Source organism: Vidua macroura, chromosome 35 (genome assembly GCF_024509145.1).
Source record: "Vidua macroura isolate BioBank_ID:100142 chromosome 35, ASM2450914v1, whole genome shotgun sequence".
Taxonomy (NCBI): domain Eukaryota; kingdom Metazoa; phylum Chordata; class Aves; order Passeriformes; family Viduidae; genus Vidua; species Vidua macroura.
Genome location: NC_071605.1, coordinates 956,205 through 976,337, shown reverse-complemented (window position 1 = coordinate 976,337; position 20,133 = coordinate 956,205). Strand labels below are relative to the sequence as shown.

Sequence of the window (20,133 nt, the reverse complement as noted above, 5' to 3'; positions counted from 1 at the left end):
AGCTCCCACTCTGGAATCCTCTCTCTGCCCTTCTAGGTGGGACTTCCTGCTGCCTTTGACATGATGCTGACTGGCAGGAACATCCGTGCAGACAGAGCCAAGAAGATGGGGCTGGTTGACCAGCTGGTGGAACCACTAGGTCAGACACGGTGTCCCTCAGTTCCTTGATGTGCTGCTGCCTGTCAGGGAACCTCTCCCCTCACCAAAATGCCTGGAGAGGTCCTTGTCCTGCTCTGCAGGGGAGCAGGAATCCCTGTGCCCACCTTACAAGCACAGGGACCTTGAAATGTGAGGCTGCTGCAGAAGCTGAGTGAAGAGGAGAGGTCAGCATGGAGGGCAGGCCTGCTGGCTCTCCTCCTTAAGCTAATTATCCAGATAAGAGCCCACGCTGCTCATTTATCATGTCAGAGGACAGATTGCAGCCCCTAATGGAAGGACAATAGATGGCTGATGTCTGTGTTTCTGCAGCCTGCAGATGGTAATCCCTGACAGGAGCTGCAGCAGGCAGCCCCCATGGCTTAGGCACTCAGAATTGCCAGCTGGGTGGAGAAATTCCCTGCAAACTGCAGGATTCTGAGTGCTGAGCAGGCTGCTGAATCATATCTTGCACTCCAAGTTCTTTCACTAGGGCAGCTTTCTTGGGAGGTGACTAAATGGAGGAGTTTGAGGACTAAACCCTCCAGAGCCTCCCAAGTGGAGTCATCAGCCCCAGTCAGGAGTTAGAATGGAAGCCACTGCTCCAGCTGGCAATGCCATGGAGTTGGAGGGTGCTGAGCTTGGCTTCCCCAGGCAGAGCACAGCCAGAGCACACTGGTGGTGCTGAAGAAAATAAAATTAATAAAAAGCTGCTGCTGCCCACCCTGAGCAGTGCCAGGGAAGCCCTGGTGACATGCTGTCCCACAGGCCAGTGCTCAGCTGGATCACAGGATGGCTTGGGTTGGAAGGGACCTTAAAGCTCATCCAGTCCTGCCCATGGCAGGGGCAGGGACACTTCCACTGTCCCAGGCTGCTCCCAGCCCCAGTGTCCAGCCTGGCCTTGGGCACTGCCAGGGATCCAGGGGCAGCCACAGCTGCTCTGGGCACCCTGTGCCAGGGCCTGCCCACCCTGCCAGGGAACAATTCCTCATTCCCAATATCCCATCCAGCCCTGCCCTCTGGCACTGGGAGCCATTCCCTGGCTCCTGTCCCTCCCTGCCTTGTCCCCAGTCCCTCTCCAGCTCTCCTGTCAGCCCCTCCAGGTGCTGTGAGGTTGGAGCTGGATCACCCCAGAGCTTTCTCTTCTCCAGGCTGAACAATCCCAAGTCTCCCAGCCCTTCTTACAGCAGAGCTGCTCCATCCCTCTGATCACCTTGGTGCCTCCTCTGGGCTCTCTCCAGCAGCTCCAGGTCCTTGTGCTGCTGGCCCAGGGCTGGGGCAGCTCTGCAGGTGAGGTCTCACCTGAGCACAGAGGTCACAGGGGCAGAATCCCCCCTTTCCTGCTGCCCACACTGGGGTGATCAGCCCAGGATACCCTGATATCCTTAGCTTATCTTTAGCTGTATTCATTCCTCTAAAACAGATCCGTGGTTCTCAGGCTGGAGTTAAAATTGCCTGGATAAACTTTCCCACTTGATACTTGCTTAGAAGTGAATTGTTTTTTAAGAGCTAGCAAATGTGGCTGTTTATAGCCACAGTTAGCCCAGTTTGCTGAAAGGAAACGTGAGCTTTCTGAGGAGCTGCTGGGAATCCTGGCTCAGCCCAGAGAAGCACGTAGGAGGAACACAGAAATACAAATTACATGCAAACATTGGATGTGTTCCTTGTTATCCAAACAGCAGCCAGCGCCAGGAGGGCTCCTGTTCACTGTGTGGCTGAGGAAAGCAGCTCTACCTGGGGTGATGCTTTAACTGATGACAGAAAGCTTGGAAGGAGACAGACACCATCAATCAGGAGGCAATTCCAGGGCATGCAATCAGTTCTCCTTCAGCAGGGAGCTCTGCAGCACTCCCTGGATCCAATTCTGGCATGTGCCATTTATAAAAGAAAGCAGATGGGAGTGCACAGCTCAGAGCTCCTGGGTTAGGACACAGCAAAACACTGGGAATTAACTGCAGGTAGAGCAAACCCACATAGGTGGGGTCAGCCACTCGGTGGGAATGGTTCTCACAGCTCAGAGTTTGAAAAAGCAATTTTCTTCAGCTGGAGTATCAGAATCCAGCTCTTGTTAGTGTATCCAAGCTACTGGGTATCAGGGATTGACAATTTATAACATTGAGAATTTATAACATTGAGTTATAAAGCTGAAGGTCTCAGCCTGGAATGGTGAAAAGAGAATTTGGAAGATGGTGAAATCTGAGTTCTGAACTCCCAAATACTCTTGGGTTTCCAGTGAATTCTCTAAAACCCCCTGGGCATTGCTGAAATGTAGATTATGCAGCAGCTCTGAGTCTGCTGCCTGTAAAATCAACTGTGCTTTGTTTGGCCTGTTTTTTCCTTGGACTGGTTCTGACATTCTGCCAGGGCAGGAGGGAAACTTCCACAGGGAGCTTCCCTGAGCTGTCAGAGTGTTTGTGCTGCTTTATCTCCTTCTTGCTGAGAGACTCCCTGAGCAGGGAGCAGCTCCTGGGGTCTGCTAGGTGAAAACCCTCAAGTTGTTACACAGAGAGGTGAAACAAAGGGGCCACAGAGATGCTGCAAGGGCTGGAGCTCCTCTGCCATGGAGCCAGGCTGGGAGAGCTGGGGCTGCTCACCTGGAGAGGAGAAGGCTCCAGGCAGAGCTCAGAGCCCCTTGCAGGGCCTGAAGGGGCTCCAGGAGAGCTGCAGAGGGACTGGGGACAAGGCCTGGAGGGACAGGAGCCAGGGAATGGCTCCCAGTGCCAGAGGGCAGGGCTGGATGGGACATTGGGAATTGGGAATTGTTCCCTGTGAGGGTGGGCAGGCCCTGGCACAGGGTGCCCAGAGCAGCTGTGGCTGCCCCTGGATCCCTGGCAGTGCCCAAGGCCAGGTTGGACACTGGGGCTGGGAGCAAACTGGGACAGTGGAAGGTGTCCCATGGCAGGGGGAGGATTATATGACATTTATCATCCCTTTCCCAACAAACAATTCTGAGTTTCTGGGATTAAAACCTTACAGCTGAGGACCTCAGCCTTTTGTGGAGGAGGAGAATAGTGGGAGATGAAGCAGGAGGGAATTTCTGATTTTGGATTGTACCTGTCTCCTCTCTCTGAGTGTCTGTGGGGTGTTCCCTTAGCTCTGAGGGTGCTAAGGAGCATGAAGGTGAATAGCCCTGCCCAGCTGCAGGGTTGTAATCTCCCCAGGTTTATTCAATCTAAAGTTGCACTTTTAGCTCCAGGATCTACTTGGTGACCCTGTGCAGCTTCACCAGGCACTGCTCTGTCATTAATGACTCAGAGTTTGCCTCTGGCAGCATCTCACAGCTGTCTGGTCAGCCCTGTGCCGTGTCCTCCTGTCCTGATGATACAATTGTCTGGAAATGAGGATTCCTGTGCTTGGAAATTGTGCAACCCACCCTCAGAGGCTGCTAAAACTGGTTTTGTGGTGGCTTGCTTCACTGTGGGACAGCTTTAAGTTGGGCCAGGTGTTGCAGTAGCTAAAGCAAGTGAGAGGTTTCCTGCACTGAGTTCAAAGGTTGGGGTTGGTTGGACATTGGCTCCAGTACAGGGATTTCCAGGGATTCAGCACTCCCAGAATGCTGGCTGTGTGTTTAACAGCTCAGTGTTGGCTCAGCGTGGTGGTTCCACAGAGGAGAGGAGAGCCGTGGCACGAGGGAGGGGAGGCAGAGCACCTCAGCTCCCTCAGGATTCTGGGTGCCTGCAGTTATGTCAAGTGGAAGGTTTCAGGAATAAAGGGCACAGGTGGCAAAAAGGTGGTCAGGAGCTGAAGACACCTGCAGAGAGGTCGTGGAACCTCTGTCCTTGGAGGTGTCCAGAAGGTCCCTGAGCAGCCTGATCTGATTGCAGAGTTGGATGTAACTTGGCCCTGCTCCCACGGGGAGCTGGCACTCCAGCATTTCTGCACAATGCCCTCTGTTTAAATCCCATGGGGCCTCCATATGTGAGCCTTCCCACTGTTGGTCATAACCCAGAAAAGCCAAACGGGAACGGGGACTGGAGTGGGAGCAGTTCAAAGGCCCATCACATTGTATCTGCTCCTGGATTCCCTGCATCAGGGATAACTTGTGCTGTGTTCTCTGCTCTCCCCAGGGCCAGGAGTGAAGACTCCTGAAGCAAGAACAATCGAGTACCTGGAGGAGGTGGCCATTGGCTTTGCCAGGGGACTGGCCAACAAGACCGTGTCTGCCAAGAGATCCAGAGGGCTCGTGCAGAGTAAGTCAGCATGGAGAAATCCCAAGGGACAGCAGTGAGTGTAATCCAGCTTGGCTTCTCCAGGATGTGTTCGTGCCCCTACTTAATTCCATTTCAAAAGTTATTTCACGTTGGAATCATCTCTTGAGCGATGTGGGGTGGTAGAGGAAACATTGCCCTGCAGATCTGGGCTTTGGCAGAGCTGGACGTGGTGGCTCCTGAGGTTGCTGGAAGGGAGGCAGGCCCTAAGGAGTGAGAGGGAGCAGGTGCCTCCAGGGACTGTCCATCTGCAAAGTTTTGGTGGCAAGTTCTGTCCCAAGCTCATGAACTCAAGTGGGAAGAGGTACACGGGACTGCTCCGTGCTGATCCTCGACAGCACAGCCCAGGAATGGGGACATCTGTGGGAATTCTGCTTCCCGGGGCTCAGCGTGTCACCAGTTGTGTTAGGAGGACACTTCAGCCCTCAATGAGACTTGTCCATGGAATAATCCATGGAAAACCTCTGAGCAGCCCCTGCTGCCTGTGCCTGGGTTTCAGGTGCACGTTTCTAGTGCAGATATTCACATTTTGTGTTCCCTTGCCTCTGCAGTCCACCCTGGCAGGCTGGCTGTGCACAGCACTGTGCTGACCCCTGTTCTGTCCCACCTTGCAGGGCTAACAGACTATGCCATGGCTCTTCCCTTCGTCAGGCAGCAGGTTTACAAGACAGTGGAGAGCAAAGTTCAAAAGCAAACCAAAGGGCTCTACCCTGCTCCTCTGAAGATCATCGAGGTAACACCCCTGCGAGGTGGGATGGGCTGCAGGGCAGGTGGATCTGTGGGAAAACGTTTGGGACAGGCAGAGGGAAGGTGATCCTTCCTCTGAGTCAGGCCAGCATCCTGATCCTCACAGAGATCAGTCCTGAGGAGTGCTGGCTCTGGGGTAGAATTCAGAATCACTGCCCAAAATATGATCACCAGTTCATGGGTACTGGTACCAGTGAGGGGTAGAGCAGGAATCCCAGCTGAGGGAAGGCTTAGCTGGAATATTTTGTCCATGAGACTTTCAGCTGCAGTTTTCCCAGGTTTCCTCTACAGTCTCTGAAGAGTTCAGGAGACCTGTTTGACGCCATAAAAATAGAAATGGCTTTAATTTTCACAGCATTAATTACATATTAGTATGCATAAAGTATTAACTGTAATACTTTAGGTTTTTAACTTTATAATTAATACTTTATTACATAAAGTATTAATTGTATTAGTCCCCTCTGTTACACAGACATCCTGTTACACTCTGTGAATGAATCCTTACTGCAAAATGACTTTTCACTACTGAAGTTGTTGCCCAGACTCCTCTAAAACCTGTGAAGGATTTGGAAAGCAGTGACATTACAGGAGCACAGTTCCTAAAACCACAGGGAATGGCTAAAAATGAGCCTGGTGGTTAACTCCTCACCTGTCCTGTGCTAGAAGGACAGGGTGACACAGCTCTGCTAAGAGCAGCAGGGACAGGACTCAGGGAGTCTGAAATGTGCCTTGAATGGTGGGGAGGGGTCACTGGAGACAGCAGGAAATCCTGTTAAATTGTGTGTTTGCAGCATGACTGAACTGTGGTGTGTCTTTACTGCTTTTGGATTAGGTCGTAAAAACTGGTCTGGATCAGGGGAATGATGCTGGATACCTCATTGAAGCCCAGGTAAGGAGAGGAGATCCTGGCAGGGATCAGGTCCTGCTGTGTTGCCTTAAGGAGCTGGAACAGAGGCTAGACAGAGTTAAGAGGAATAAAGTGGATATTTACTGAAGTGCCTTCACAGGCCACACCCTGGCAGTACCTGGATGGCTTCAAGATGAAAGCAAAAGAGGGCTTGGCCAGGAGATCTCACATTTTTATAAGTTTTAGTCCATTTGCATATAGGAGTTAACTGTCCAATTAATAGCTTCAAATGATGAAGTTTCATCCTCCTTGCTTGCTTGCCTGCCCTCTTCTTCCCACATTGTTTATGCTTTGGGCCTGAAGTTTGAAGAGATTGTCCTTGAGTCTCCAGCTAGAATAGGATTGTTTTGTCTTCACCACGCTGTGAAAAGATCCCAGTGGCACTTTATATAAAGCTAAAAGCTGCACACCAAAACAGAACAGAAAAACTTAAAACCCAAGGTATCAGGTATCAGGGGTCTGGGTTTACCCTACCAAAGGTTCATCACAGCCTGCTGCTTATCCCATCCCACTGCCATGGGCAGGACACCTTCCCCTACCCCAGGCTGCTCCAAGCCCCATCCAACCTGGCTTTGGGCACTTGCAGGGATGGGGAGCCTCAACACAAAGCACTCACAGGCAGGGCCACTGTGGGTGGGTGATGCTGCTCCTCCTGGATGAGCAGAGCTGAGGTTCCACACCCCTCTCTAGGAGCTGGCTGTAGATGTTTCATCTCCCACTCATCTGACCATGCTGACACCTGGGCTTCATGTCCTAAACACCGTCCAGACCTGCCTGAGCTTTGCTGGCACACAGGAAAAACTGGAATAGAGTTTAATTGAGGGTGTAGGACAGGCTGTGGTGGGCAGGTCCAGGGCTGGAGCAGGCAACTGTCCACTCCAGAAGCTTGTGTGAGACCCATTTATCCCACACACTCAAAAAGTCTTTGTTTTCCTCAACCATCCTCATCCCTCCGTTTCTCTGCCATAATAAACAACCTATCCCTAATTATTTTTTCCTCACCGGTCCTGGTTTTGCCACACTTGTGCTCAAATTTCTTATTTCTGGTGCCACAGAGGCAATTCTGGCTGTGCACAGACTCACAGGTGGGGTTAGCTGGGCACTGCAGGATTGAATCCCCAGCAGCCCCACATTTCCATGTGATTATCTCTGTATCTGGATCATCCCCAAGGTCACTGCCCCTTAAATGCTGGTGAAGGCCATCCATCTCCCACTTCCCTGATGTGCTTTGTAACTCCTTTTGTTCCCTTCTGGTGCCAAGGCCTGGTCTGAGCTGTAGTTGTCACCTCAGCAGCACCCTCCTGGCTGTGCCCCATCCCTGCTGCTTGTGCATTCCACCCACGTTTGGTCTGGTGTTGAATAAAAGCCTTGGGATACTCTGTTCCTTACAGCAAAGAATGAATGGGGTTTTTTTTTCCCCCCAGAACAGCAGCAGGATGGAGATCTTCCCAGAACCCCTGAAGAATAATAAGTGTCAGTGTTGTGGCTTTTTTTACTGCCTCCCTCTCTCCCCCAGGACAGGAGTTTGCAGATTCTCTTCTAGGCTTTGTTTTGGGTATTTTAACTGGCAGGGCAGTGGTGAAGGAAGGTGCAGCCTGCTCCAAACCTCATTCCCTGCTTTTCCTTGGCAGACTTGGCTCTGACAACCTTTGTTTTTTTGTGTGTGCTTATGCTTTGTGTTCCTCAGAACTTTTGTGGTGAGTGCTGGGAGGTTTTGCAGGCCTGAGATTTTGTTGCCTCTGAAAACAGGATCAGGCTGCTGCTGTCAGAGAGAACTGACCTGTTTGTAAGGATTTTTGAGAAAGCCTGAGGACAGGGTGCTTCCACCTGGATCTGTGGGGACAGTGGCCCCAATTAATGTGGGATGCATGTGGGGGAGGAAGGGTCTCATGTCAGGGAAGTCCAGTCCTGTCACTGAGGAACTGGAATCATCAAATCCCAGAATGATTTGTGTGGGAAGGGACCTTAAAGCCCATCCAGTTCCACCCCCTGCCATGGGCAGGGACACCTTCCACTATCCCAGGTGGCTCCAAGTCCCATCCAGCCTGGCCTTGGGCACTGCCAGGGATGCAGGGGCAGCCACAGCTGCTCTGGGCACCCTGTGCCAGGGCCTGCCCACCCTGCCAGGGAACAATTCCCAATTCCCAATCTCCCATCCAGCCCTGCCCTCTGGCACTGGGAGCCATTCCCTGGCTCCTGTCCCTCCAGGCCTTGTCCCCAGTCCCTCTGCAGCTCTCCTGGAACCCCTTCAGGCCCTGCCAGGGGCTCTGAGCTCTGCCTGGATCCTTCTCCTCTCCAGGTGAGCACTCCCAGCCTGGCTCCAGCCCTGGAGCAGCTCCATGGTTTCCTCTGGGCTCTCTCCAGCAGCTCCAGGTTCTTGTGCAGTTGGGGAGGAGGAGGTGGTGCAGGGTGGGCTGTGCTGAGCCCAGAAGGTGCCTCTCCTCAGAGGTGACCTGGGCCCTTGTCCCTTTTCTATCCAGGTTGCTCACCTGTGCCTGTCTCCCCCCTTGCCATGTTTTTGTCTGCTGGCACTGAGAGAGCTGTTTAATGCCAACACCTCTGCTTCCCTCTTCCCTTTCTTCCAGAGCTTTGGCCAACTTGCAGTGACCAAGGAATCCAAGGCACTGATGGGGCTCTACCACGGGCAGGTGCACTGCAAGAAGAACAAGTTTGGGACACCTCAGAAAGACGTCAAGTAAGTGGCAGTGTGGGATGCCTGAAGGAGAAGTTGGAGGACCTCTGAGAGGCTCCTGAGTGGGCTGGAGAGCTGTGATCAGAGCACCAGCCTTCAGAGGCTGACCCACTGCAGTTTGGAGTGCTGTGTGGCCTCACTCACGTGGTGCCTGGGTGGATGACAGGGGCCGTGTGAGTCTGACAGCAGTGATGGGAGTCCACCATGTCCATGTTGAATGCGTGCCCTTGGTCCTTCCCTGCAGGACTCTGGCTGTGCTGGGAGCAGGGCTCATGGGAGCCGGGATCGCCCAGGTTTCCGTGGATAAGGGCATCAAGACCATCCTGAAGGACACGACACAGAAGGGTCTGGACAGAGGCCAGCAGCAGGTCTACAAGGGGTATGTGAGTTCAGGAGGTTTGCTCTGGTGGCACTGGGGTGGCTTTAGTCACTGACACTGCTGCTCTGCTGGAGGAATCACAGAATAATGAGGTTGGAAGAGACCTCTTAAGATCATCAAGTCCAACCTATGCCTTAACACCTCAACTCGACTATAGCACCAAGTGCCATGTCCAGTCTTTTTTTAAACACATCCAGAGATGGTGACTCCACCACCTTCCTGGGAAGACAATTCCAGTGCTTTATTATTCTTTCAGTGAAATTTTTTTTCCTAATATCTAACCTGTACCTTCCCTGACGTAGCTGGAGGCTGTGTCCCCTTGTTCTGTCAGTGCTGCCCGGTGGAAGAGACCGACCCCACCTGTCTGCACCTCCCTTCAGGGAGTTGTGGAGAGCAATGAGCTCACCTCTGAGCCTCCTCTTCTCCAGGCTGAACAACCCCAGCTCCTTCAAACGTTCCTCACAGGGCTTGTGTTCCAAGCCCCTCACCAGCCTCGTTGCCCTCCTCTGGACACGCTCAAGCATCTCAATATCCTTCCCAAACTGAGGGGCCCAGAACTGGAGCCACTGGATGTCACAGAAAAGCTTTATTTTAATGTTGTCCCCTGCAGTGTGCTGGGCCTGCTGTGAGGTAGGCCCAGCCTTAGCTCCTTAGGTAGGCAGAGACCTAAGAGTCAGCAGTAACTTCTAGAGCTAAGAAAAGAGTGATTCTGGCTGCCTAAAAGCCCATGGCAGGGGAGGCATTCCAGGGTTTTCTTCCTGGGTCTCTTTCCCTGTTCTCCTGGCTCTGCAGTAATAGTACTCAGCTGTGTGGCATCAGGAATGTCAGTGACTGACCTTCAGCTGAGCTGTGGGAGCAGGACTCTCCTGTTCCCACGTGGAAGGAGGGGTCAGGACACAGAGTGACAGTCCTGCAGGGTTGGAGATGGGGATTTGGGGGGAGACAGGAGGGATTCCCGTGGTGCACCTCCAGCAGCCTGGCTGGTCCACTCAGGAGCTGTGACAGAGCTTGTCCCTCCCTAGGCTGAACAGCAAGGTGAAGAAGAAGAGCCTGACATCATTTGAGAGGGACTCCATCCTCAGCAACCTGATGGGCCAGCTGGACTACAAGGGCTTTGAGAAGGCAGACATGGTCATCGAGGCCGTGTTCGAGGACATCAACGTCAAGCACAAAGTGCTGAAGGAGGTGGAGGCTGTGAGTATCAGTCCTGAGCAGCCCCTGGCTGGTGGAGGGTCCTGGGCTGTGCTGCTGGGTTTGTGCCCTCCCCTTTGTGCTGCAGTTGGGTTCTGGGTACAAATCAGTTACACCAGGACATGGATGAGCATCCAGGGCAGCCTTTCTGCTCACTGGGGACACTCCCTGCTCAATTAAGGAATTGGTAGCTGAATGGGACAAAAAAAATTGCTCCAAAAAAAGCTTCCATTTGTCTGAGGACATTGATGTGACAGTGATGTCCTCTGGTATCTGCACACCTTGCAGTCCTTCACCTGCTGTCCCTCTGTTCTATTCAAGGGCACACTGGGGGAAAGGGGTGTTCCCTGCAGTGTCTCCCGTGGCTGCAGAGGCCTGCCAGAAACATGGGAGCTCTGGGGCTGATATTGCAGACCTGGGGAGAGTTCAGGGCAAGTCAGAGCTGGCTGACTTGAACTGCTGCTTTCCAATTAGTTTCTAATGAGCAAACCCAGTTTGCCTCGTTAGCCAGGGTTCCCTGATCTCCCAGGGCTCTGCAGGGATCTGACTGCAGATCCTGTGTGCTGACACAGCCCCTTGTCCCCTCCCAGGTGATCCCTGCTCATTGTCCCTTGTCCCCCCAGGTGATCCCTGCTCACTGTGTCATGTCCCCTCCCAGGTGATCCCTGCTCACTGTCCCTTGTCCCTTGTCCCCTCCCAGGTGATCCCTGCTCACTGTCTCTTGTCCCTTGTCCCCTCCCAGGTGATCCCTGCTCACTGTGTCATGTCCCCTCCCAGGTGATCCCTGCTCACTGTCCCTTGTCCCTTGTCCCCTCCCAGGTGATCCCTGCTCACTGTCTCTTGTCCCTTGTCCCCTCCCAGGTGATCCCTGCTCACTGTGTCATGTCCCTTGTCCCCCCAGGTGATCCCTGCTCACTGTCTCTTGTCCCCTCCCAGGTGATCCCTGCTCACTGTCTCTTGTCCCTTGTCCCCTCCCAGGTGATCCCTGCTCACTGTCTCTTGTCCCTTGTCCCCTCCCAGGTGATCCCTGCTCACTGTCTCTTGTCCCTTGTCCCCCCAGGTGATCCCTGCTCACTGTCTCTTGTCCCTTATCCCCCAAGGTGATCCCTGCTCACTGTCCCTTGTCCCCTCCCAGGTGATCCCTGCTCACTGTCTCTTGTCCCTTGTCCCCTCCCAGGTGATCCCTGCTCGCTGTCTCTTGTCCCCTCTCAGGTGATCCCTGCTCACTGTCTCTTGTCCCCTCTCAGGTGATCCCTGCTCACTGTCTCTTGTCCCCTCCCAGGTGATCCCTGCTCACTGTCTCCTGTCCCTTGTCCCCTCCCAGGTGATCCCTACTCACTGTCTCCTGTCCCTTGTCCCCCCAGGTGATCCCTGCTCACTGTCTCTTGTCCCCTCTCAGGTGATCCCTGCTCACTGTCTCTTGTCCCTTGTCCCCTCCCAGGTGATCCCTGCTCACTGTCTCTTGTCCCTTGTCCCCTCCCAGGTGATCCCTGCTCGCTGTCTCTTGTCCCTTGTCCCCTCCCAGGTGATCCCTGCTCACTGTCTCTTGTCCCTTGTCCCCTCCCAGGTGATCCCTGCTCGCTGTCTCTTGTCCCCTCTCAGGTGATCCCTGCTCGCTGTCTCTTGTCCCCTCTCAGGTGATCCCTGCTCACTGTCTCTTGTCCCCTCTCAGGTGATCCCTACTCACTGTCTCTTGTCCCCTCCCAGGTGATCCCTGCTCACTGTCTCTTGTCCCCTCCCAGGTGATCCCTGCTCACTGTCTCCTGTCCCTTGTCCCCTCCCAGGTGATCCCTGCTCACTGTCTCCTGTCCCTTGTCCCCTCCCAGGTGATCCCTGCTCACTGTCTCGTGTCCCTTGTCCCCTCCCAGGTGATCCCTGCTCACTGTATCTTCGCCAGTAACACCTCTGCCCTCCCCATCAGCCAGATCGCTGCTGTCAGCAAGAGGCCCGAGAAGGTGAGTCCCCAAGGCCACGTGCCCTGCACAGAGCTGTCCATGGCAAGGTGGCTTTGCTTTAGAGACCTTCTGCTCCCTCCTCAGGACATGGCACAGCTCATCCTCTGCTCCCAGTGCAAGCTTTGAGCAAAGAGCTCAGGATCTGGGGGCAGGTAGGAAGGAGGGGAAGGTGGATTCATTTATGATCAGGGGACACGGGGGAAGGAGGAGAAGGTGGATTCACCCCAAGGGTGATGTTGATGGGGCAGGTCAGCACACATCAGAAAGTGTTGGGGGCAGAGAAGCTGTGGAAGGTTGGAGCCAAGTGGGGCTTGGGCTCTGCTCCCAGGGAACAGGGACAGGATGAGAAGAAATGGCCTCAAGCTGTTCCAGGGCAGGTTCAGCTTGGATATCAGGAGGAATTTCTTCCTCCTGATAGGAAGAAGAAATGGAGGAAAGAAAGAGTAGTCAGGCATTGGAAGGGGCTGCTCAGGGAGGTTTGGAGTCCCCATCCCTGAAGGTGTCCAGGGAATTCCTGGATGTGGCACTCAGTGCTCTGGGCTGGGGACAAGGTGGGGATTTGGGCACAGCTTGGACTTGATGATCCTCCTCCATCTGAGCAGGAGCACTGATTCCTCCAGCCCTGAGGCAGTGGGGGACTGCCCTGCCAGGGGTACCTGTGGTGCCTGTGAGTGTGAGGTGACCTGCTGGAGGTTCCTGTCACCCTGCTGAGCCTCTTCCTCATTTGCTGTGGGACCTCTCTTGCATCCAAATTGCCAACTGAGCCTCATTTGTTCATCCTTGCAAATAACATCCTCCTGCTGTTTAAATTGCCTGTGCAATGGCTCTTAGGGGGAAACTCATAGGAAGTCAGTTAACTAATTAGCGCGTTTTCTTTAATTAGTTTTGCAGCCTGCAAATCAGCAAGGTGCCTCTGACTTACACAGGGCTTGGTGCCAAGTGTGGCTGCCAGGAGGCATGAAGGTGACACGCTGATGGGCATGGTCACATTCACACAGTGAGGCACACAGCCGGATAATCTGCACTTAAATGCTGTTCCCAGGGGAAGGCTGCACTTCCCTCTGTAATGAGTTCCTGGATAGAAGCCTCCTCATCCTTCAATTCCCTTCCTCACCAAAGACATTCACAGGCAGCACGCAGGGACTCCCTGAGTGCTGCTCCAGTCTGAGCCCCACAGACACAGCAGCTGCGTGGGGCTGTCCTGCCAGCTCAGGTGCCCCTCCAGGTCACACCATTTCCCTGGGGGTGAGCTCAGGGAATCCCAGGCAGATTTGGCTGCCAGACTATAAAGTGGTCCTGTAAAAATTGTACCTCAATCCCTGAAGGCAGGAGCTCCTGGGCATGTGCCGTGCCCTTGGGAAAGCCAAGGAGAGAAGGGAATTGGAGAGCACTCCTGTCATAGAGGGGGTACAGAGTGTGCTCAGGGCCTTCCCCCTGCACTCAGCTTGCCCAGCTGATTCCTCTGGGAGCCAGAATCCATCTGAACCCAGCTCTTCTGTCTGCCAGGTGATTGGGATGCACTACTTCTCCCCTGTTGACAAGATGCAGCTGCTGGAAATCATCACCACAGACAAAACCTCCCAGGACACAGCTGCTTCTGCTGTTGCTGTTGGCCTCAAACAGGGCAAAGTGGTCATCGTGGTGAAGGTGAGGGGACACTGCACGTTACTGGGGCTGGGTAATAAATAAAAGGGTTTGTGCACTGAGGGGAGGGTGAAACATGTCTGTGGACACATTGGCTACCCCTTTGAGAAGTGAAAAGGGAGGTCGGAAAGGGGCAAGTGCCCAGGTGATCCTCACATGTCCCCTCAGAGCAGGCATGGAAAGCCACCAGGCACACGTGCAGGGCCAGCACGAGGAGCTGGCACTCCTGCCCCACACAGCTTCCAGGGCATCCCAGACAGAGCAGTCTGCACAGGACTGGCACCACCTCAGCTCCCTGGCAGGCTGCAAGGACAGAGGGTCAGTGAGCAGAAACCCTCCTCTGCCTGGCTTAAATCTTGAGGGAGAGGGGATGGGATGCATGGGAAAATGGATTTAGATTGGATATTAGGGAGAAATTCTTCCCTGTGAGGGTGGGGAGGCCCTGGCACAGGTTGTCCAGAGGATCCATGACTGCCCCATTCCTGGAATTGTCCAAGGCCAGGTTGGACAGGGCTTGGAGCAACCTGGGACAGAGGAAGGTGTCCCTGTCTTTTTCCTGATTCCTGAGGTTGCCAGAATGCTGAGCACATCTCTCCTGCAGTGCTGGGAAAATTGGTTTGTCAGAAAGTGCTCTGGGCATCTCCAAACACCAGTGGGGACACAGTGCTGCTTCCCTGAGCCTCATCCCCACCTCAGCTGCCTCCCTGAAGGGCAGTTTGCAGCTCATCTGTTGCTTCCTGACTTTGTGGGGAGCAGCAAAGGTGGAAGAACTGGCTGATGCTGGTTTCCCTTGTGCTGAGCACCCTTTCCCTCACCAACCTGTTGGGCTTGGTGAAGCAGCAGCCTGCTCTGGACCTGCAGGCACTAGTTGAAATAAAAACACTGGGATAGGAGCTTCCAGGGGGTAACTTCATGGAAGCCTGCAAACACTGCTGAGCTCTACAGGGGGGAAAAAACCCCAAAGCTATTCTAGCAGTCAGTGCCACAGTGTAGGAGATGGGGTTTGGGGTGTCTGAATTGCAGCCTGCACTGTGAACCACAGTTCTGGTGCTGCCAAGAACTCACCTGCTGCACTGCTTTTCCCCAGGATGGGCCTGGATTCTACACCACCAGGTGCCTGGGGCCAATGCTGTCCGAGGTTGTCCGAGTTCTCCAGGTGAGCATCCCCCAAATAGTCATGGAAATTGCTTCTGCTTTGGCCAGGGCTGGGGTGGGGTCAGCCTGGCTGTGGGCAGAAGAGGATGTGGTTTACCACCCCTGGGTCTTGTGGCTGTCCCCAGCCTGCTTTTGGCTCCTGTTTGCAGTCAGTTAATTGGGCTGGGCTCTCTGCCCCACCTCATCCCGAGATCCCATGGCTTCCCCCCCTGTCCTGCAGGAGGGCATTGATCCAAAGAAAGTGGATGCCATCTCCACGGCCTTCGGCTTCCCGGTGGGAGCGGCCACGCTGATTGACGAGGTGGGCGTGGACGTGGCCACACACGTGGCCGAGGACCTGGGCAAGGCCTTTGGCCAGCGCTTCGGAGGGGGCAGCATCGACCTCTTCAAGCTCATGGTGCAGAAAGGCTTCTTAGGTGAGCTGCTAAAGTGTTCTCATCTAAAGGGTGTCCCCTCTGCTCCGGGGAAAGCACCAACATCCATCAGGCAGCAGCAGTGGGAGAACAGCCCTGGGAATGGGGCAGGAGTCCCTCCCAGAATTAGTGGTGCTGTTGTGGTCCTTTGGACGTAGAGAAAGGGCCTGGCACAGTGGCAGCATCTTGCCAAGGTGGAGCTGGGTCCCTTCTCTGTGCCCCTGCTGAGGCAGCAGATCTGTGCTCTGAGGTGCAGAGTGCTGGGAGCAGGAACAGCAGGCACAAAACAAGATCCAGGGTGTCAGGAGGAAACGGGACACGTGGCAGGAGCTGACTCGTCTGCCTTGATCCCTGCAGGTCGCAAGGCAGGGAAAGGTTTCTACGTGTACCAGGAGGGAGTGAAGAACAGGAGCGTGAATTCCGGCATGGATGAGATCTTGGAAAAGTTCAGGGTGCCAGCAAATCCTGACGTGTGAGTACCTGTGTGTGAGGGAAGGCTGGGGCTGGCCCCTGCCCTGCCCAGCTCCTTGTGCTCTGAGCAGCAGCACGAGCTGCATCGGGTGGCACTGAGGGACACGGTGCTCCAGGGCTGGAGCTCCTCTGCTCTGGTGCCAGGCTGGGAGAGCTGCAGGTGTCCAGCCTGGAGAGGAGAAGGATCCAGGCAGAGCTCAGAGCCCCTTGCAGGGCCTGAAGGGGCTCCAGGAGAGCTGCAGAGGGATTTGGAATAGGAGATGGAGGGACAGGACCCAGGGAATAGCTCCCAGTGCCAGAGGGCAGGGCTGGATGGGAGATTGGGAATTGGGAATTGTTCCCTGGGAGGGTGGGCAGGCCCTGGCACAGGGTGCCCAGAGCAGCTGTGGCTGCCCCTGGAAGATCCCTGGGACTTGGAGCAGCCTGAGGTAGTGGAAGGTGTCCCTGTCCATGGCAGGGAGTGGCACTGGCTGGGCTTTAAGGTCCCTTCCAGCCCAAACCATTCTGTGATTCCATGATGTTGCTGAACACATAGACTGATCAAGCCCTTACTTTTATTCCTAATCCATCTGGGCACAATCCTGAGTGCCATGCTCCAGGAAACCCTGCTTGGGCACGGAGGTTGGACTAGAGGAGCCCCAGTGCTCCCTTCCAACCTCAGCCATTCCCTGGTCCTTAGTGCCTGCTTCAGGACACTCACAGAGCTTAGCCCTGATCCTCACGTGGACTGGGACACTCCAGAGAGGCCATTCCCAGCCCTGGGCTGGCTCTGTGTCCCACCTGTGCTGTCCCTGCCCAGCCCTCACAGCCTCTGTCCTGTCGAAGCAGTGCGACAGGAATAGCGTGCTCTGATTCCACGTTGCAGAAGGCTGAATAAATTGCTTTTATTAAGCTAAATTATATTAGATTAATACTATACTAGAAATATAACATACTAACCCGTGGCTGTCTCCAAACAGTCACGACACAGCTTTGACCCAACTGGGCAATCAATCCAAACAACCATCACCAGTGTCCAATTAACAAATCCCTCTTCGGTAAACGATCTCCATAACACATTCCACATGTGCCAAACAACAGGAGCAGCGAAGAGAGATAAGAATTGTTTTCTTCTTTCTCTGAGCTTTCTCACTGCGTCTCACAACTTCCCAGGAAAAATCCTGGGAGAGAGAATCGTGTCTCTCTCTGTTCAGAGAATGTGAATGCCACACCTGTCCCACAGCTGCTCCGACGAGGACATCCAGATGCGCCTGGTGACGCGGTTTGTCAACGAGGCAGCCATGTGCCTGCAGGAGGGCATCCTCAGCAACCCCGTGGAGGGGGACATCGGGGCTGTGTTCGGCCTGGGCTTCCCACCCTGCCTGGGAGGTGAGTGCTCTGCGCTGGGCTTTGGGCTCCAAAGCTCCCCAAGGGCTACAGCTGCGTGGCAAGGCCAGGTTTGGGCTGCAGCGTGAGGAAATGGCCTCAGGCTGCATCAGGGAGGGTGTAGGTTGGATTTTGGGAGTAATTCCAGGCTGTCCAGCCCTGCCACAGCTGTGCAGAGCTGGGCTGGACTCCCCATGCCTGGAGGGATTTAAAAGCCCTGTGCATGTGGCACTTGGGGACATGGGTTAGTGGTAGTCTCAGCACTGCTGGGGTATATTTGGACTCCATAGCCTCAAAAGGGCTTTTCCACCCTAAATAATTCCATGACTCTGATGCTGTCTCTTGCCTCTGCTGCTGGAGTTCATGAAGGGCTCTTGGACCCGAGGTGGTGCTTCTTTCCCTCCTTGAGCCATGTTGAGACTGAGGGAGCAGCCCCAAGGGACTTCTTACAAAGGCCTGGAGGGACAGGACATAGGAAATGGCTTCCCATGGTTGGACAGGATACTGGGAAGGAATTGTTCCCTGGCAGGGTAGGGAGGCCCTGGCACAGGGTGCCCAGAGCAGCTGTGGATCCCTGGAAGTGTCCAAGGCCAAGTTGGACAGGGCTTGGAGCACCCTGGGATAGTGGGAGGTGGTGAGACTTGGCAGGGATGGCACTGGCTGGGCTTTGAGGTCCCATCCCACTAAAACCATCCATGATTCCATGATTATCCATGTCCCAGCTTGTCCCCAGCCCTCGAGTGCCTCTGCCCAGCTCAGGTGAGCAGGGAGCAGAGTCCCTGATGAGAGACTGGGGGGGGGGGGTCTCTTGTGGAGAAGGATGAATGGGACAAAGCCATTGCTTCTGGGTGCTGGGACCCTTCCAGGCACCTTGGTGCTTCTTCTTCCCTGTCCCTGCTGTGTCCCTGTCACAGCCGTGTCCCCATCCCTGCTGTGTCCCTGTCCCCACTGTGTCCCCATCCCTGCTGTGTCCCCATCCCTTCTGTGTTCCCATCACAGCCGTGTCCCCGTCCCCGCCGTGTCCCCATCCCTGCTGTGTCCCTGTCCCCACTGTGTCCCCATCCCTGCTGTGTCCCTGTCCCTGCCATGTCCCCGTCCCTGCCATGTCCCTGTCCCTGTTGTGTCCCTGTCCCTGCTGTGTCCCTGCTGTGTTGCTGTCCCTGCCATGTCCCTGTCACAGCCATGTCCCCATCCCCGCCGTGTCGCTGTCCCCACCATGTCCCCATCCCTGCTATGTCCCCGTCACAGCTGTGTCCCTGTCCCTGCTGTGCCCCTGTCACAGCCATGTCCCCATCCCAGCCATGTCCCCATCCCCTCCATGTTCCTGTCACAGCCATGTCCCCATCCCAGCCATGTCCCCATCCCCTCCATGTCCCCATCCCTGCCGTGTCGCTGTCCCCACCATGTCCCCATCCCTGCTATGTCCCCGTCACAGCTGTGTCCCTGTCCCTGCTGTGCCCCTGTCACAGCCATGTCCCCATCCCAGCCATGTCCCCATCCCCTCCATGTTCCTGTCACAGCCGTGTCCCCATCCCAGCCATGTCCCCATCCCCTCCATGTCCCCATCCCTGCCGTGTCGCTGTCCCCACCATGTCCCCATCCCTGCTATGTCCCCATCACAGCTGTGTCCCTGTCACAGCGATGTCCCCATCCCAGCCATGTCCCCATCCCCTCCATGTTCCTGTCACAGCCGTGTCCCCGTCACAGCCATGTCCCCATCCCCTCTGTGTCCCCGTCACAGCCGTGTCCCTGTCCACACCGTGTCCCCATCACAGCCGTGTCCCTGTCCCCGCCATGTCGCTGTCCCTGCTGTGTCCCTGTCACAACTGTGTCCCTGTCCCGTCACAGCCATGTCCCCATCCCAGCCTGTCCCTGCTGTGTCCCTGTCACAGCCGTGTCCCTGTCCCTGCTGTGTCCCCATCACAGCCGTGTCCCTGTCCCCACCGTGTCCCTGTCCCTGCTGTGTCCCGTCACAGCCATGTCCCCATCCCCTCTGTGTCCCTGTCACAGCCATGTCCCTGTCCCTGCTGTGTCCCATCACAGCCATGTCCCCATCCCAGCCTGTCCCTGCCGTGTCCCTGTCCCCACCATGTCCCTGTCCCCACCATGTCCCCGTCATAACCGTGTCCCTGTGCCTGCTGTGTCCCTGTCACAGCCATGTCCCTGTCCCCACCGTGTCCCCGTCATAACCGTGTCCCTGTCCCCACCGTGTCCCTGTTCCTGCTGTGTCCCCGTCATAACCATGTCCCTGTCCCCACCATGTCCCTGTCCCCACCATGTCCCTGTCCCCACAGGTCCCTTCAGGTTCGCAGACTCCTACGGCGCCCGGCAGCTCGTGGACAAACTGCGCAAGTACGAGGCCGTGTACGGCAGCCAGTTCACGCCGTGCCAGCTCCTGCTGGACCACGCCAACAGCCCCAGCAAGAAATTCCACCAGTGAGGTGGCCTGGTGACACCCAGACAGCTCCTCCAGCCGGGCCCCGGCTCCCCGCAACACCCCATTCTCCATAGGTTAATCTCCAAAGCTCCCGGGGGAGGAAGGGAAGGAAGGAAAGAAGAAAGGAAGGAAGGAGGGGGGCAGCAGGTTGCCTCATGGCTTGTAGTCATTTCAAGTGCCTTACCAGCCACTGTGTGTTGGGTACAATCCGTCCCATGCCAGCCTGGGCCTGGGGGCTCCGTGCTGGGGGAGGGAATTCCTGCTGCCTTTGCCTCCAGAGCCGTGGCCTCCAGAGCTCCCAGTCTGGCCAGTAGCATCCAGCTTGTGGCTGGAGCCGAGGCCTTGCCTTTCCCATCAACATCCACCAAAATAAAGCCCCATCTCCTGGGTTTGGACTCCTGCTTCTCCTCCCATCTCCCTGAGGGAACAGCTTG

At 55.3% G+C, this 20,133-nt stretch overlaps 1 protein-coding gene across 1 annotated transcript in view; it reads left to right on the top strand.

Annotated features, from left to right (window-relative positions):
- The window catches only part of HADHA (hydroxyacyl-CoA dehydrogenase trifunctional multienzyme complex subunit alpha), a 31,065-nt gene extending 10,971 nt beyond the window's left edge, over positions 1–20,094 (top strand). Inside the window, exons 7-20 of the mRNA XM_054002082.1 lie at positions 37–139; positions 4,203–4,325; positions 4,958–5,076; positions 5,923–5,979; positions 8,583–8,692; positions 8,934–9,068; positions 10,091–10,262; positions 12,128–12,214; positions 13,721–13,861; positions 14,946–15,014; positions 15,234–15,429; positions 15,784–15,898; positions 17,120–17,265; positions 19,557–20,094. Of these exons, the coding sequence (XP_053858057.1) occupies positions 37–139; positions 4,203–4,325; positions 4,958–5,076; positions 5,923–5,979; positions 8,583–8,692; positions 8,934–9,068; positions 10,091–10,262; positions 12,128–12,214; positions 13,721–13,861; positions 14,946–15,014; positions 15,234–15,429; positions 15,784–15,898; positions 17,120–17,265; positions 19,557–19,702 (1,719 nt within the window). The 3' untranslated portion in view covers positions 19,703–20,094. The remainder of the gene's footprint in view (positions 1–36; positions 140–4,202; positions 4,326–4,957; positions 5,077–5,922; positions 5,980–8,582; positions 8,693–8,933; positions 9,069–10,090; positions 10,263–12,127; positions 12,215–13,720; positions 13,862–14,945; positions 15,015–15,233; positions 15,430–15,783; positions 15,899–17,119; positions 17,266–19,556) is intronic.
- The last annotated feature ends 39 nt before the right edge of the window (positions 20,095–20,133 follow it).